The 15,331-nt window shown below is 44.5% G+C and overlaps 1 protein-coding gene across 1 annotated transcript in view; it reads left to right on the top strand.

Annotated features, from left to right (window-relative positions):
- The window catches only part of LOC126210507 (open rectifier potassium channel protein 1), a 315,501-nt gene that overhangs the window by 292,517 nt on the left and 7,653 nt on the right, over nucleotides 1-15,331 (top strand). Inside the window, exon 12 of the mRNA XM_049939751.1 lies at nucleotides 14,648-14,822. Within this exon, the coding sequence (XP_049795708.1) occupies nucleotides 14,648-14,822 (175 nt within the window). The remainder of the gene's footprint in view (nucleotides 1-14,647; nucleotides 14,823-15,331) is intronic.

The following is a 15,331-nucleotide window of genomic DNA, read 5'->3' on the forward strand; positions in this document are numbered from 1 at the left end:
TGGAAACCCAGTTTTAAGCAAACAAGGGAGAGCAGAAAGGTGGAAGAAGTATATAGATGGTCTATACAAGGGCGATGTACTTGAGGACAATATTATGGAAATGGAAGAGGACGTAGATGAAGATGAAATGGGAGATAAGATACTGCGTGAAGAGTTTGACAGATCACTGAAAGACCTGAGTCGAAACAAGGCCCCGGGAGTAGACAACATTCCATTAGAACTACTGATGGCCTTGGGTGAGTACCAGTCCTGACAACTCTAGCATCTGGTGAGCAAGATGTATGAGACAGGTCAAATACCCTCAGACTTCAAGAAGAATATAATAATTCCAATCCCAAAGAAAGCATATGTTGACAGATGAAAATTACCGAACTATGTTTAATAAGTCACAGCTGCAAAATACTAACACGAATTCTTTACAAACGAATGGAAAAACTGGTAGAAGCCGACCTCGGGGAAGATCAGTTTGGATTCCGTAGAAATATTGGAACACGTAAGGCAATACTGACCTTACGACTTATCTTAGAAGAAAGATTAAGGAAAGGCAAACCTACGTTCCTAGCATTTGTAGACTTAGAGAAAGCTTTTTGACAATGTTGACTGGAATACTCTTTCAAATTCTAAAGGTGGCAGGGGTAAAATACAGGGAGCGAAAGGCTGTTTACAATTTGTACAGAAACCAGATGGCAGTTATAGAAGTCGAGGGACATCAAAGGGAAAGAGTGCTTGGGAAGGGAGTGAGACAGGGTTGTAGCCTCTCCCCGATGTTATTCAATCTGTATATTGAGCAAGCAGTAAAGGAAACGAAAAAAAAATTCGGAGTAGGTATTAAAATCCACGGAGAAGAAATAAAAACTTTGAGGTTCGCCGATGACATTGTAATTCAGTCAGAGACAGCAAAGGACCTGGAAGAGAAGCTGAACGGAATGGACAGTGTCTTCAAAGGAGGATATAAGATGAACATCGACAAAAGCAAAACGAGGATAGTGGAATGTAGTCGAATTAAGTCGGGTGAAGCTGAGGGAACTAGATTAGGAAATGACACTTATAGTAGTAAAGGAGTTTTGCTATTTGGGGAGCAAAATAACTGATAATGGTCGAAGTTATAGAGGATATAAAATGTAGACTGGCAATGGCAAGGAAACCGTTTCTGAAGAAGAGAAATTTGACATCGAGTATAGATTTAAGTGTCAGAAAGTCGTTTCTGAAAGTATGTGTATGGAGTGTAGCCATGTATGGAAGTGAAACATGGACGATAAATAGTCTGGACAAGAGGAGAAATGTGGTGCTACAGAAGAATGCTGAAGATTAGATGGGTAGATCACATAACTAATGAGGACGTATTGAATAGGATTGGGGAGAAGAGAAGTTTGTGGCACAACTTGACTAGAAGAAGGGATGGATCGGTAGGACATGTTCTGAGGCATCAAGGGATCACCAATTTAGTGTTGGAGGGCAGCGTGGAGGGTAAAAATCGTAGAGGGAGACCAAGGGATGAATACACCACGCAGTTTCAGAAGGATGTAGGTTGCAGTAGGTACTGGGAGATGAAGAAGCTTGCAGAGGATAGAGTAGCATGGAGAGCTGCATCAAACCAGTCTCAGAACTGAATCCCACAACAACAACAACAACAACAACGTTTAAATCGCGCAATGATCACCATTCGAAGATAAGGGAAATAAGAGCTCGTACTGAGGCGTTCAGACAGTCGTTTTTCCCTCGCGCGATCCGCGAGTGGAACAGAGGGCGGGAAATATGATTTTGGTTCGAATTGTACCCTCCGCCACACACCGCTTGGTGGCTAGCGGAGTGTATATGTAGATGTAGATTAAATAGGTGTGGGCCGTACGACGAACGTATCCCTTAGCACAGTGCGGCGAAATTTGGCATTAATGGCTGTGGCAACAGACTACCTACGCCTGCGCACGACATCGCCTGCTGCGCCTTCCCTGGGCTTGTGACCGTGTCGGCTGGACCCTAGACGACTGGAAAACCGTGGCCTAGCCAGATGAGTCCCGATTTCAGTTCGTAAAACCTTACGGTAGGCTTCGAGTGTGGCGCAGACGCCACGAAATGAAAAATGAAATAACCGTGTGACATTACGGTATATTAATTTTTACTTATGGACCGTCTGACAGCAACTGAATAAACACAATTTTAGTGCCATACGCGTTTCGCCTTTATTTTCTGCAAGGTATCATCAGTGGCCTAGAATATGTACATATGTTAGCTATTTAATTTACATTTTTGTCACTGTGCCTATAGGTTATAAACAGTTCTGTTGGTTGGTATTTCCTATTTAAGTAGTAATGGTTTGAACTGTACTTACAGGTTGCGTGGACAATTTCTTACATATTACGCTCCTGTTGTATTTTTGGTGTTGTTGTTCTTCTTAGGAATGCCAATTTGCGGTTTTTTCCCACATTCCATAACACAATGAACTGAACGCTTGTTTCAATGTAGTGTTTTGGTTTCTGTTGCCGACTGTCAAATATTTTTGCCAAAGATCGAATGTTATTGCCAAACTTTCGAGTGTAATTATTGAAGTATCTATGACCTGTTCGTATATGCATTTGTGTGTGTGTGTGTGTGTTGTATTATTTTTGTTTTTGTTTTTTGGCTCTGCTAATGTGTCTGGTGTGGTATATATTTTGTGTGTGTGTGTGTGTGTGTGTGTGTGTGTGTGTGTGTGTGTGTGTGTGTGTGTGTGTGTCCAGATGGCGTGGGGTAGAGTTTTTTTGTTTTATGTTATCATTTCCTTTATTAAGTGTAGTAGGGAGGCTGTGCTGATGTGTGTTTGTTCATTTATCACATGTTTGTTTTCTGCTATGGCTTTCTGGATGTGGAAGTTTTCTTGCGTTTGTATAAGATGTTTGTCACGGTTCTTATTCTCATTATTTTCATTTCTTGTTCCATGTTTGTAGGATGATGGTTATGGTGTTTTAAATGCTCTGCAAATGTGGAATGGTTTGTTTCATACTTCCAACAACTGATATGTTCTTTGTATCGTGTTTCAAATTTCCTGCATGTCATGCCTATGTATACTGCATCACAACTTTGACATTCAAGTTTATATATTCCTGATTGTTGGAATTTGTCCCTCTTGGCAGCTGGCTGGCTTAGGTGTGATTGGAGGGTTTGCCCAGGCTTATACGCTATTTTGAAGCCCTGTCTCTTTAGGATGTTTGCAACTCTGTCTGTTAGTTTGTGTGTCGGTCATGGTGTACCATCTGGTTCTTTTCTGTGTGGTGTTGTCATTGTTGGTGTTTGTTGAATGTGTTTGTAAGTTTTCAGCTTGTGAGTTCTCTTGTATTCTGGAAATGTTGTGTTTGTTTATATTTGTGTTTTTATTTTTTGATTGAGCCTGTGTACCACATGTGTTTCATACCCGTTGTTCGTAGCTATTTGTATGATTGTACTCATTTCTTGTTCATAGTTTCTCTTGCTGAGTGGGATTCTGTTTATCTACGTAACGTAGTGTCTTAGTGCTGCAAGTTTCTGGCTGTGGGGGTGGTTGGATGTGGAATGCATTATTGTGTCTGTGGCTGTTGGTTTTCTAAAGATGTTAAATGTATGTTTGCCATTTTCTTTATTTATTGTAATGTCAAGAAAATTTATTTGATTATCTTCTTCTTTTCCATGTGTGAATTTTATGTTCTGATGAGCTTTGTTTATTTCCAAATGGAGTTCATCTATTTTTTCACTTGGCTCATCTACCAGACAAATCATGTCATCCACGTATCTGAACCAATATATGATTTTGAAACTTTCGTTAGTGGTTGTCTTTTCAAATACCGTGTGATATTGTTGGCTGGGAAGTCCCAGTCGGTTTCGGCCGCCAAGTGCAGTTCTTATTTCAGTCGACGCCACATTGGGTGACTTGTGGCCGATGATGAGGATAAAATGACCCAGCCGGGAATCGAACCCAGGCCCAATGCATCGGAGGGGAACATGTTACCACCCAGCAAAGCAGGCGGACGAGACTCCACGAAGATATAGGCCCAGGCTCTCAACAACGCACTGTGCGGAGCTGGTGGTGGCAGCGTATTGGTGTGGGCCGTGTTTACATGGAATGGGCTGGAACCTCTGGTCAGACTGAACCCATCACATGGTTACGTTCGGTTACTTGTACACCTTTTGCAAACCCTTCAGGGACTTCATATTCACAAACATCGATGGAATTTTTATTGATGACAATACGCCGTGTAACTGGACCACAGTTGTTCGCAACTGGTTTGAAGAACATTCTATACAATTCGAGCAAATGATATGGCCACAATGACATTGGAAAGAGGTTTCACATGCATCATCTGAACACAAGCGACAGCTCCAGCAACGGACACAATATTACCGCCATCCACATACATACATACATGAATCCCATCGAACATTTATAGGAAATAATAGAGAGGTCAGTTCGCCACCAAATTCCTGCACTGGTAACAGTTTGCAGTCACGGATGGCTTCAGAGTCAACCTGGTTTAATATTTCTGCAGGAGACTTCCAACGACTTGTTGAGTCCATGCCACGTCGAGTTACTGTACTACATCTACATCTACATCTACATACGTACTTCGCAATCCACCATACGGTGCGTGACGGAGGGTACCTCGTACCACAGCTAGCATCTTCTCTCCCTGTTCCACTCCCAATCAGAACGAGGGAAAACCGACTGCCTATATGCCTCTGTACGAGCCCAAATCTCTCTTATCTTTGTGGTCTTTCCGTGAAATGTAAGTTGGCGGCAGTAAAATTGTACTGCAGTCAGCCTCAAATGCTGGTTCTCTAAATTTCCTCAGTAGCGATTCACGAAAAGAACGCCTCCCTTCCTCTAGAGACTCCCACCCGAGTTCCTGAAGCATTTCTGTAACACTCGCGTGATGATCAAACCTACCAGTAACAAATCTAGCAGCCCGCCTCTGAATTGCTTCTATGTCCTCCCTCAATCCGACCCGGTAGGGATCCCAAACGCTCGAGCAGTACTCAAGAATAGATCATATTAGAGTTTTATAAGCGGTCTCCTTAACAGATGAACCTCATCTTCCCAAAATTCTACCAATGAACCGAAGACGACTATTCCCCTTCCCCACAACTGCCATTACATGCTTGTCCCACTTCATATTGCTCTGCAATGTTACGCCCAAATATTTAATCGACGTGACTGTGTCAAGCGCTACACTACTAATGGAGTATTCAAACATTACAGGATACTTTTTCCTATTCATCTGCATTAATTGACATTTATCTATATTTAGAGTTAGCTGCCATTCTTTACACCAATCACAAATCTTGTCAAAGTCATCTTGTATCCTCCTACAATCACTCAACGACGACACCTTCCCGTACAGCACGGCATCATCAGCAAACAGCCGCACATTGCTATCCACCCTATCCAAAAGATTATTTATGTAGATAGAAAACAACAGCGGACATACCACACTTCCCTGGGGCACTCCAGATGATAGCCTCACGTCCGATAAACACTCACCATCGAGGACAACGTACTGGGTTCTATTACTTAAGAAGTCTTCGAGCCACTCACATACTTGGGAACCAATCCCATATGTTTGTACCTTAGTTAGGAGTCTGCAGTGGGGCACCGAGTCAAACGCTTTCTGGAAGTCGAGGAATATGGCATCCGTCTGATACCCTTCATCCATGGTTCGCAAGATATCATGTGAAAAAAGGGCGAGTTGCGTTTCGCAGGAGCGATGCTTTCTAAAGCAGTGCTGATGCATGGACAGCAACTTCTCTGTCTCAAGGAAATTCATTATATTCGAACTGAGAATATATTCGAGAATCCTGCAACAAACCGATGTTAAGGATATTGGTCTGTAATTTTAAGGATCCGTCATTCTACCCTTCTTATATACAGGCGTCTCCTGCGCTTTTTTCCAGTCGCTCGGGACTTTACGTTGGGCAAGAGATTCGCGATAAATGCAAGCTAAGTAAGGAGCCAATGCAGTAGAGTACTCTCTCTAAAACCGAATTGGAATCCCATCAGGACCTCACGATTTATTTATTTTCAACCCATTCAGCTGCTTCACAACCCCAGGGATGTCTATCACACAGGGCAAAAAGAGGTCCGTCACGGTATTAGGAGGTATCCCATGATTTTTCTCACCTCAATATATTTTATTGTACTGTAAACCTAAAAAATAATTTTAACTTTAATAAAGAGCGCAGCCGTAGCCTGCAAAGGGATTTTTGTATTTCAGTAACTTTCGAAAATACTTAGTGTAATTACAAAACAAAATACTGTAGTACAAGTTACATGTTCATGGGTTGGCTGAAAAAATTGTCATCCAAAATGGCTTTCCTCCTTCTAGTTCAGGTAACTGAGACTGTACTGTGTTCTGAAAAAAAAGGGCCAAATACTTGTGACAGCGATAATACGAGGGTGAGTCAAATGAAAACCTTAAATTTGTAATAACAAATCGAAATTTTACGCCGTTATCCTGTAAGTTGGTAAGCGTGCTACAAACAGCGTGCAGAATGGCCTTTAGGTGGCAGCATAGTACAGATGCACACATACCATCACAGTATCGATATAAAGATGGCTGCCCCACTTGCGACTTGCACCAGGGAAGAACAGCATTCTGTTATTCGGTTTTTGCGTAGTGAAGGTGCGAAAGCTATTGAAAATCATCGACGAATGAAGGTTCAGTACGGTGATGCATGTTTGTCACAGCAGCAAGTCTACGAATGGAATAGGAATTCCCAAATGGTGTGACTTCAGTGGAAGATGCTCTTAGTCCAGGTCAGGCACAACGAGTTGTGACTCCACAGAACATTGCAGCAGTTGAAGCCATAGTGAAGGAAAACCGCCGAGTGACACTGAATGAAATTGCAGCATATTTACAGGTTAGTCATGAGTCAGCACACCACATTGTGCATGATGTGCTCCAGTTTCACAAAGTGTCTGCGAGGTGGGTGCCACGGCAGCTGACTCCTGAAATCAGAGAACGATGTGTCGATGCTCGTGAAGAACTATTTCGGCGCTTTTAACTAGAAGGTGGTGCATTCCTTGCAAGAATCGTTACTGGGGACGAAAACTGGGTTCACTTCCACCAAACGGAAACGAAGAGAGCGAGCAAGGAATGGCGCCATTCCTCATCACCAAAAGCAAAGAAGTTTGGAACAGAACCGTCAGCCGGCAAGGTTATGCTGACTCTCCTTTGGGAGAAAAAAGGCGTCATCTTGGAGCATTACATGCCTAGAGGGACCATGCATCATACACAAATCATCTGCAGCCTGCAATCAAAGCGACGTGGATTGCTGTCAGCAGGTGTCCTTTTGCAACAATACAATGCAATGCCCCACACTGCCCGTACAACAGCTGCAACAATCACAGACTGCATTTTGAGTGTCTTCCTCGTACACCATACTCACCAGACCTTGCCCCCAAGTGATTTCCATATGTTTGGACCACTCAAAGACGCAATGGGAGGAAAGAAGTTCCGTTCTGATGAAGAGGTACGCCACGTGGTGCGCAGACTACCAAAAGGATTTTTTATAAAGGAATTTATGCACTTTGTAAGCGCTGGAGGACTTGCACTGAGCTTGGTGGAGATTATCTTGTAAAGTGATACAGCTTTGCACCACTTTGGCACAATAAATAATATTTTAAAAAATATTTAAGGTTTTCATTTAACTCACCCTCGTACAAATGTTATTACTTGTCGTTTCACCCACAGAATATTTCATCTTCCGTTTTTCAATGAGATTGGTGCCACGAAATCGAAGAAAATCTTTTCTGAGAGAGTGCGCTGTTATGTAAATAACATCGAATATTCCAGAACATACGCCTGTTACAGGAGTAGATAGATCCATAATTTGTCACAAATGCGAAGATGAAAATATTAGCATGTAGCAGAAAACGAACCTGCTTCCTTCAGCTCCATAACAGCACATCTCAAACCACAGGACCACGTCCACACGTACATCTCGAAGCATTATTATTGTGTTCATCCTAGAATCTCCTAAAATCGTTTACCGCAGATGTGTCACGACATTTTGACCACAGTGCACTGATTGTGTGGGATACCGAGAGTGACGTGTTTGTGATAAATCTTCAGTAACCCACTACCTCAAAACGGCATATTATCATAACACGCAAGGAATAACACAGAAACAGCAAAATAAGATGAAATCCAATACGGTCTCTCCACAATAGCGAGCGAGGGACACCAAGTGACTTGGCCCAAACGCTAGTTGTAGCTTTCTCACTTTTCTCACTCCGTGGCAAAGAAAAGATTAAAGAGTGTACTGATTTCTTTAAACTATCTTTGATTTCTATGTTCAGAGAAGCAGTGCCAGAAAAACGGTCTTAATGGTAAAGTAACATTTTCCGGGGAAATGAGTGAGGAAATTAATGTAACATTCAGCAACACACGCACTTTATTGCACATACAGTGCCAGGAAAAACCTGGAAAAGCGATGTAGACTTTGATCTGATGATGGCATATGCTACCTCGAGAATTGATACTGGTTTGAATGTCGTCCGCAAAGAGATACCGTAGTGGCTTAGCTGCCAGAGTGCCATCTGTATCTACCCTTTAATAGGGAATGCTCGGAACCAGAAGGCCGAGTTTGGCGCAAATGTGTGAAGCAGACAGGCAGTCGTGCCAAGGAGATGCACTCGTCCTTCCCATTGCCAACTGAGTGAGTTTGAAAGGGGTCCAACTGTGGCCTTCCGATTGGCAGGATGGACCTATGGCAGAATCTACATCTACATCTACATCTATACTCCGCGAGCCACCTTACGGTGTGTGGCGGAGGGTACTTATTGTACCACTATCTGATCCCCCCTTCCCTGTTCCATTCACGAATTGTGCGTGGGAAGAACGACTGCTTGTGAGTCTCCGTATTTGCTCTAATTTCTCGGATCTTTTCGTTGTGATCATTACGCGAGATATATGTGGGCGGTAGTAATATGTTGCCCATCTCTTCCCGGAATGTGCTCTCTCGTAATTTCGATAATAAACCTCTCCGTATTGCGTAACGCCTTTCTTGAAGTGTCCGCCACTGGAGCTTGTTCAGCATCTCCGTAACGCTCTCGCGCTGACTAAATGTCCCCATGACGAATCGCGCTGCTTTTCGCTGGATCATGTCTATCTCTTCTATTAATCCAACCTGGTAAGGGTCCCATACTGATGAGCAATACTCAAGAATCGGACGAACAAGCGTTTTGTAAGCTACTTCTTTCGTCGATGAGTCACATTTTCTTAGAATTCTTCCTATGAATCTCAACCTGGCGCCTGCTTTTCCCACTATTTGTTTTATGTGATCATTCCACTTCAGATCGCTCCGGATAGTAACTCCTAAGTATTTTACGGTCGTTACCGCTTCCAATGATTTACCACCTATGGCATAATCGTACTGGAATGGATTTCTGCCCCTATGTATGCGCATTATATTACACTTATCTACGTTTAGGGAAAGCTGCCAGCTGTCGCACCATTCATTAATCCTCTGCAGGTCTTCCTGGAGTACGTACGAGTCTTCTGATGTTGCTACTTTCTTGTAGACAACCGTGTCATCTGCAAATAGCCTCACGGAGCTACCGATGTTGTCAACTAAGTCATTTATGTATATTGTAAACAATAAAGGTCCTATCACGCTTCCTTGCGGTACTCCCGAAATTACCTCTACATCTGCAGATTTTGAACCGTTAAGAATGACATGTTGTGTTCTTTCTTCTAGGAAATCCTGAATCCAATCACAAACCTGGTCCGATATTCCGTAAGCTCGTATTTTTTTCACTAAACGTAAGTGCGGAACCGTATCAAATGCCTTCCTGAAGTCCAGGAATACGGCATCAATCTGCTCGCCAGTGTCTACGGCACTGTGAATTTCTTGGGCAAATAGGGCGAGCTGAGTTTCACATGATCTCTGTTTGCGGAATCCATGTTGGTTATGATGAAGGAGATTTGTATTATCTAAGAACGTCATAATACGAGAACACAAAACATGTTCCATTATTCTACAACAGATTGACGTAAGCGAAATAGGCCTATAATTATTCGCATCTGATTTATGACCCTTCTTGAAAATGGGAACGACCTGCGCTTTCTTCCAGTCGCTAGGTACTTTACGTTCTTCCAGAGATCTACGATAAATTGCTGATAGAAAGGGGGCAAGTTCTTTAGCATAATCACTGTAGAATCTTAAGGGTATCTCGTCTGGTCCGGATGCTTTTCCGCTACTAAGTGATAGCAGTTGTTTTTCAATTCCGATATCGTTTATTTCAATATTTTCCATTTTGGCGTCCGTGCGACGGCTGAAGTCAGGGACCGTGTTACGATTTTCCGCAGTGAAACAGTTTCGGAACACTGAATTCAGTATTTCTGCCTTTCTTCGGTCGTCCTCTGTTTCGGTGCCATCGTGTCAACGAGTGACTGAATAGGGGATTTAGATCCGCTTACCGATTTTACATATGACCAAAACTTTTTAGGGTTCTTGTTTAGATTGTTTGCCAATGTTTTATGTTCGAATTCGTTGAATGCTTCTCTCATTGCTCTCTTTACGCTCTTTTTCGCTTCGTTCAGCTTTTCCTTATCAGCTATGATTCGACTACTCTTAAACCTATGATGAAGCTTTCTTTGTTTCCGTAGTACCTTTCGTACATGATTGTTATACCACGGTGGATCTTTCCCCTCACTTTGGACCTTAGTCGGTACGAACTTATCTAAGGCGTACTGGACGATGTTTCTGAATTTTTTCCATTTTTGTTCCACATCCTCTTCCTCAGAAATGAACGTTTGATGGTGGTCACTCAGATATTCTGCGATTTGTGCCCTATCACTCTTGTTAAGCAAATATATTTTCCTTCCTTTCTTGGCATTTCTTATTACACTTGTAGTCATTGATGCAACCACTGACTTATGATCACTGATACCCTCTTCTACATTCACGGAGTCGAAAAGTTCCGGTCTATTTGTTGCTATGAGGTCTAAAACGTTAGCTTCACGAGTTGGTTCTCTAACTATCTGCTCGAAGTAATTCTCGGACAAGGCAGTCAGGATAATGTCACAAGAGTCTCTGTCCCTGGCTCCAGTTCTGATTGTGTGACTATCCCATTCTATACCTGGTAGATTGAAGTCTCCCCCTATTACAATAGTATGATCACGAAACTTCTTCACGACGTTCTGCAGGTTCTCTCTGAGGCGCTCAACTACTACGGTTGCTGATGCAGGTGGTCTATAGAAGCATCCGACTATCATATCTGACCCACCTTTGATACTTAACTTAACCCAGATTATTTCACATTCGCATTCGATAATAACTTCACTGGCTATTATTGAATTCTTTACTGCTATAAATACTCCTCCACCATTGGCGTTTATCCTATCCTTGCGGTATATATTCCATTCTGTGTCTAGGATTTCGTTACTGTTCACTTCCGGTTTTAACCAACTTTCCGTTCCTAATACTATATGCGCACTATTTCCTTCAATAAGAGATACTAATTCAGGAACCTTGCCCTGGATACTCCTGCAGTTTACCAATATTACGTTAACTTTTCCCGTTTTTGGTCTCTGAGGACGGACGTTCTTTATCAACGATGATAATGTTCTCTCTGGTAAGCCGTCAGGTATTTTATCGTTTCGCCCAAGGGGGGGGGGGGGTCCCTCTAACCTAAAAAACCCCCGTGTGCACGCCACACGTACTCTGCTACCCTAGTAGCTGCTTCCGGTGTGTAGTGCACGCCTGACCTGTCTAGGGGGGCCCTACAGTTCTCCACCCAATAACGGAGGTCGATGAATTTGCAACCATTATAGTCGCAGAGTCGTCTGAGCCTCTGGTTTAGACCCTCCACACGGCTCCAAACCAGAGGACCGCGATCGACTCTGGGCACTATGCTGCAGATATTAAGCTCAGCTTGCACTCCGCGTGCGATGCTGGTTGTCTTCACCAAATCAGCCAGCCGCCGGAAGGAACCAAGGATGGCCTCAGAACCCAAGCGGCAGGCGTCATTCGTTCCGACATGTGCTACTATCTGCAGCCGGTCACACCCAGTGCGTTCAATAGCTGCCGGAAGGGCCTCCTCCACATTACGGACGAGACCCCCCCCCCGGCAAGCACACCGAGTGCTCACTGGCATTCTTCCCCGACCTACCCGCTATTTTCCTGAGGGGCTCCATAACCCGCCTAACGTTGGAGCTCCCTATAACTAATAGGCCCGCCCTCTGTGACTGTCGGGACCTTGCCGGAGAATCGGCCACTGGCCCAACAGGCGAGGCATCCTGTGGTGGCTCGGAAACGATGTCATCACCACTAGGAAGCACCCCGTACCTGTTGGAAAGGGGTAAGGCAGCCGCCACGCGGCCAGATCCCACCTTCGCCTTTCGGCCAGGCACGCGCGAGCCCACCACTGTCCGCCATTCACCCTGGAGTGATGGCTGACCGGTAAGATGCTCACTGCCGGAAGACGCAGCGACATCAGGGGTTCCATGTGATTCCAAGGCCACCGAAGTAGGCATAGGTCTCACCACAGTTGCCCCAACGCCACTACGAGCCGACGCCTGCGCCTCGAGCTCGATGAGCCTAACAGACAAAGCCTCCACCTGTCCCCGAAGAGTGGCCAATTCTCCTTGCGTCCGCTCACAACAACCACAGTCCCTACACATGACTATGTTTACCCTACTCTATACGGTGACAAATTCCCAAGATAATCTTCTGATGAGCTACTCTGATAATCAAGAAACACTCACTGAAATACGAGACGCGAAAACTACGCTAGGTTTTCCCAGAAAAACTATTTAAAGGCTAAGCGCAGCAAATAAGTACAAAAACGCTTTATACAAACAGTACTCGCTGCTGCTGGTGCTCTCGCTCTGGCTGTCACAAGACAACTGCTGATTCAAGTGACTAGTGGCTAACGGCCGCGAAACAAACAAAAGACGGTTTTAGGGCGCTTTCTGTTCTAAACGATCAAGAAAACACTAAGAAATCTAACACGAAAACTACGTAAAGTTTTATCAAGAACTGTTAGTTACTATCGCCAAACAAGGTGGAGGTGCTCTGTTAGTTGTGCAACTATGCTTATATCAGGTGCCACATGAACATTCTCACACCTGTAGATGAAGTTCTGGACGTCCATGCGGCACAACGCCCGCCAGAATCGTCGTATTGTAAGGGCAGCAGTGACAGACTGTACAGCTATCACAGCAGTTGTACAGCTGTTGAAAACCAGTTATTAGCAGTGAGAATACAGGCACGCACATCTCCAGCCGTCCTCCACTCATGCCACAGCATCGAAATGCACTGCTAGACTGGTGCCGTCAGAGGATCACTAGCAAGACAAAATGGTGCGCCACGATCTTCATTAATGAGAGAAGATTCGGCCTATACTCAAGTCACAGTCTTTTGTGCATGCTATGTACACCCCACAGGCCTTTTGGTGATTCCTCGTTCACCTTTGTTGTTTCTGGAGGTGACACTAACCAGTTCTCGATATGTGCAGAATATTGTTAAACCAGTTCTTTTGCTGTTGTTGCAACAGGAAGGTGATGTGATGTTCAAACAGGATAATGTTGGCCACACACTGCCTGTGAAACTCGATATGCCCTGCAAGACATGCAACAACTTTCCTCGTCAGCACTGTCTCCAGGTTTGTCTCCAGCTGAGCGCGTATGGGATACGACGGGAAGACGAGTGACTCGTGTGACTTGTCAACCGACAACTCTTACAGATCAGTTGACTGCACAGCAGCAAGGAGAGCTCCACCTACCAGCCCAAAGGAGCCAATGGGTCTGAAGATGGTTTTATAGAAAAAAAAATCGAAACCGGTTACTCATTAAAACAGACATAACGTGATCAAGACTGAACTTTAATCTAAAAATCTTACAGAAAAACCTGAACAGACCAAGCAGGTGTGGAATAAAGTATCCCAGGATAGTGTTTACCATCTGTTCAAACGACAGGACGCCAGAGTCGGTGTTTGCAGTGCCATCTGGCTGGTCGTACGGTCTAACGCACGGCTTTCCGGACGGGAAGGAGCACCTGGTCCCCGGCATGAATCTGCCCAGTGGATTTGTGTCGAGGCCCAGTGAACCGGCCAGTCTGTGGATGGTTTTTATCCGGTTTTCCATCTGCCTCAGCGAATGCGGGCTGGTTCCCCTTATTCCGCCTCAGTTACACTATGTCGGCGATTGCTGTGCAAACAAGTTCTCCATGTGCACTTACACCACCATTACTCTTATCATACAAACATAGGGGTTACACTCGTCTGGTGTGAGTCGTTCTCTGGGGGGTCCACTGGGGGCCAAACCACACAATAACCCTGGGTTCGGTGTAGGGTGGCGGAGGGGTGAAGTGGACTGCGGTAGTCGTCATAGGGTTGTGGACCACTGCGGCGGGGACGGAGCCTCTGAATCGTTCCTAGGTCCCGGGTTAACGTACAATACAAGACATACATACAATATGGATGTTACATCATGGGTCGATATCTAGTGCCTAGGAACTGCCTGTGATGTTGATCTGTCAATGCAGTCATTTCATATACCCTGTGTGCACTTTTTCAACAATAAATCTTGAAAGAATGGAAACTACTAAAAATTTGTACTATTTTTTCTGGCAGTTTACATGCATTTTCTTACACGTATTGACACAACATCTCTAGGTGCACTGTGTCATTTGGCAGGTGCGGGCGGTAGGCGGGGCTCGCTGCGGCCAGCCACGCCCCCTGTCGCCCAGCTGGCCCAGCGCCGCTCGTCGCTGCGGCCACCCCCGGCGCCCTCGCCGGGACCCCCGGCGCCGCCCCCAGGGGGTGGGATGCGGACTGCAGGACGGCCGACGCCCACACAAGACCGCCGCAGGTGAGTCCACGACCACTGCTGCTCCACTACTCATCTCTGACCCCAAATCTGCGGAAATATCGCAACCACTGTACGTTCCTCTGTGTCACTAGACCTCTGGGTCACCGCCATAGATTCCACAAGAAAAATTTCTAGAACTGATTGTTTGCAATGCTAGTGAACTGAAGCATGAAGTAATAGCATGGAGTATTTTAATAAGAATGAATATTTCTTGTAAGCTGGTAGTCCCACAAGGCATACTGGAACCTTACTGATCGTAACATGCGCATATTTTGAAGCGTGTTAAGACAGAGGTGACCATGGAAGTCCGCATAAATTCATGCAAATCCTAAAATTGCCATTTTTATGTAACTTATTGAAGCACTAACATTGACAGTATACACTACTGGCCATTAAAATTGCTACACTAAGAAGAAATGCAGATGATAAACGGGTATTCATTGGACAAATATATTATACTAGAACTCACATGTGATTACATTTTCACGCAATTTGGGTGCAAACATCCT

This window comes from Schistocerca nitens, chromosome 10 (genome assembly GCF_023898315.1).
Source record: "Schistocerca nitens isolate TAMUIC-IGC-003100 chromosome 10, iqSchNite1.1, whole genome shotgun sequence".
NCBI classification, from domain to species: domain Eukaryota; kingdom Metazoa; phylum Arthropoda; class Insecta; order Orthoptera; family Acrididae; genus Schistocerca; species Schistocerca nitens.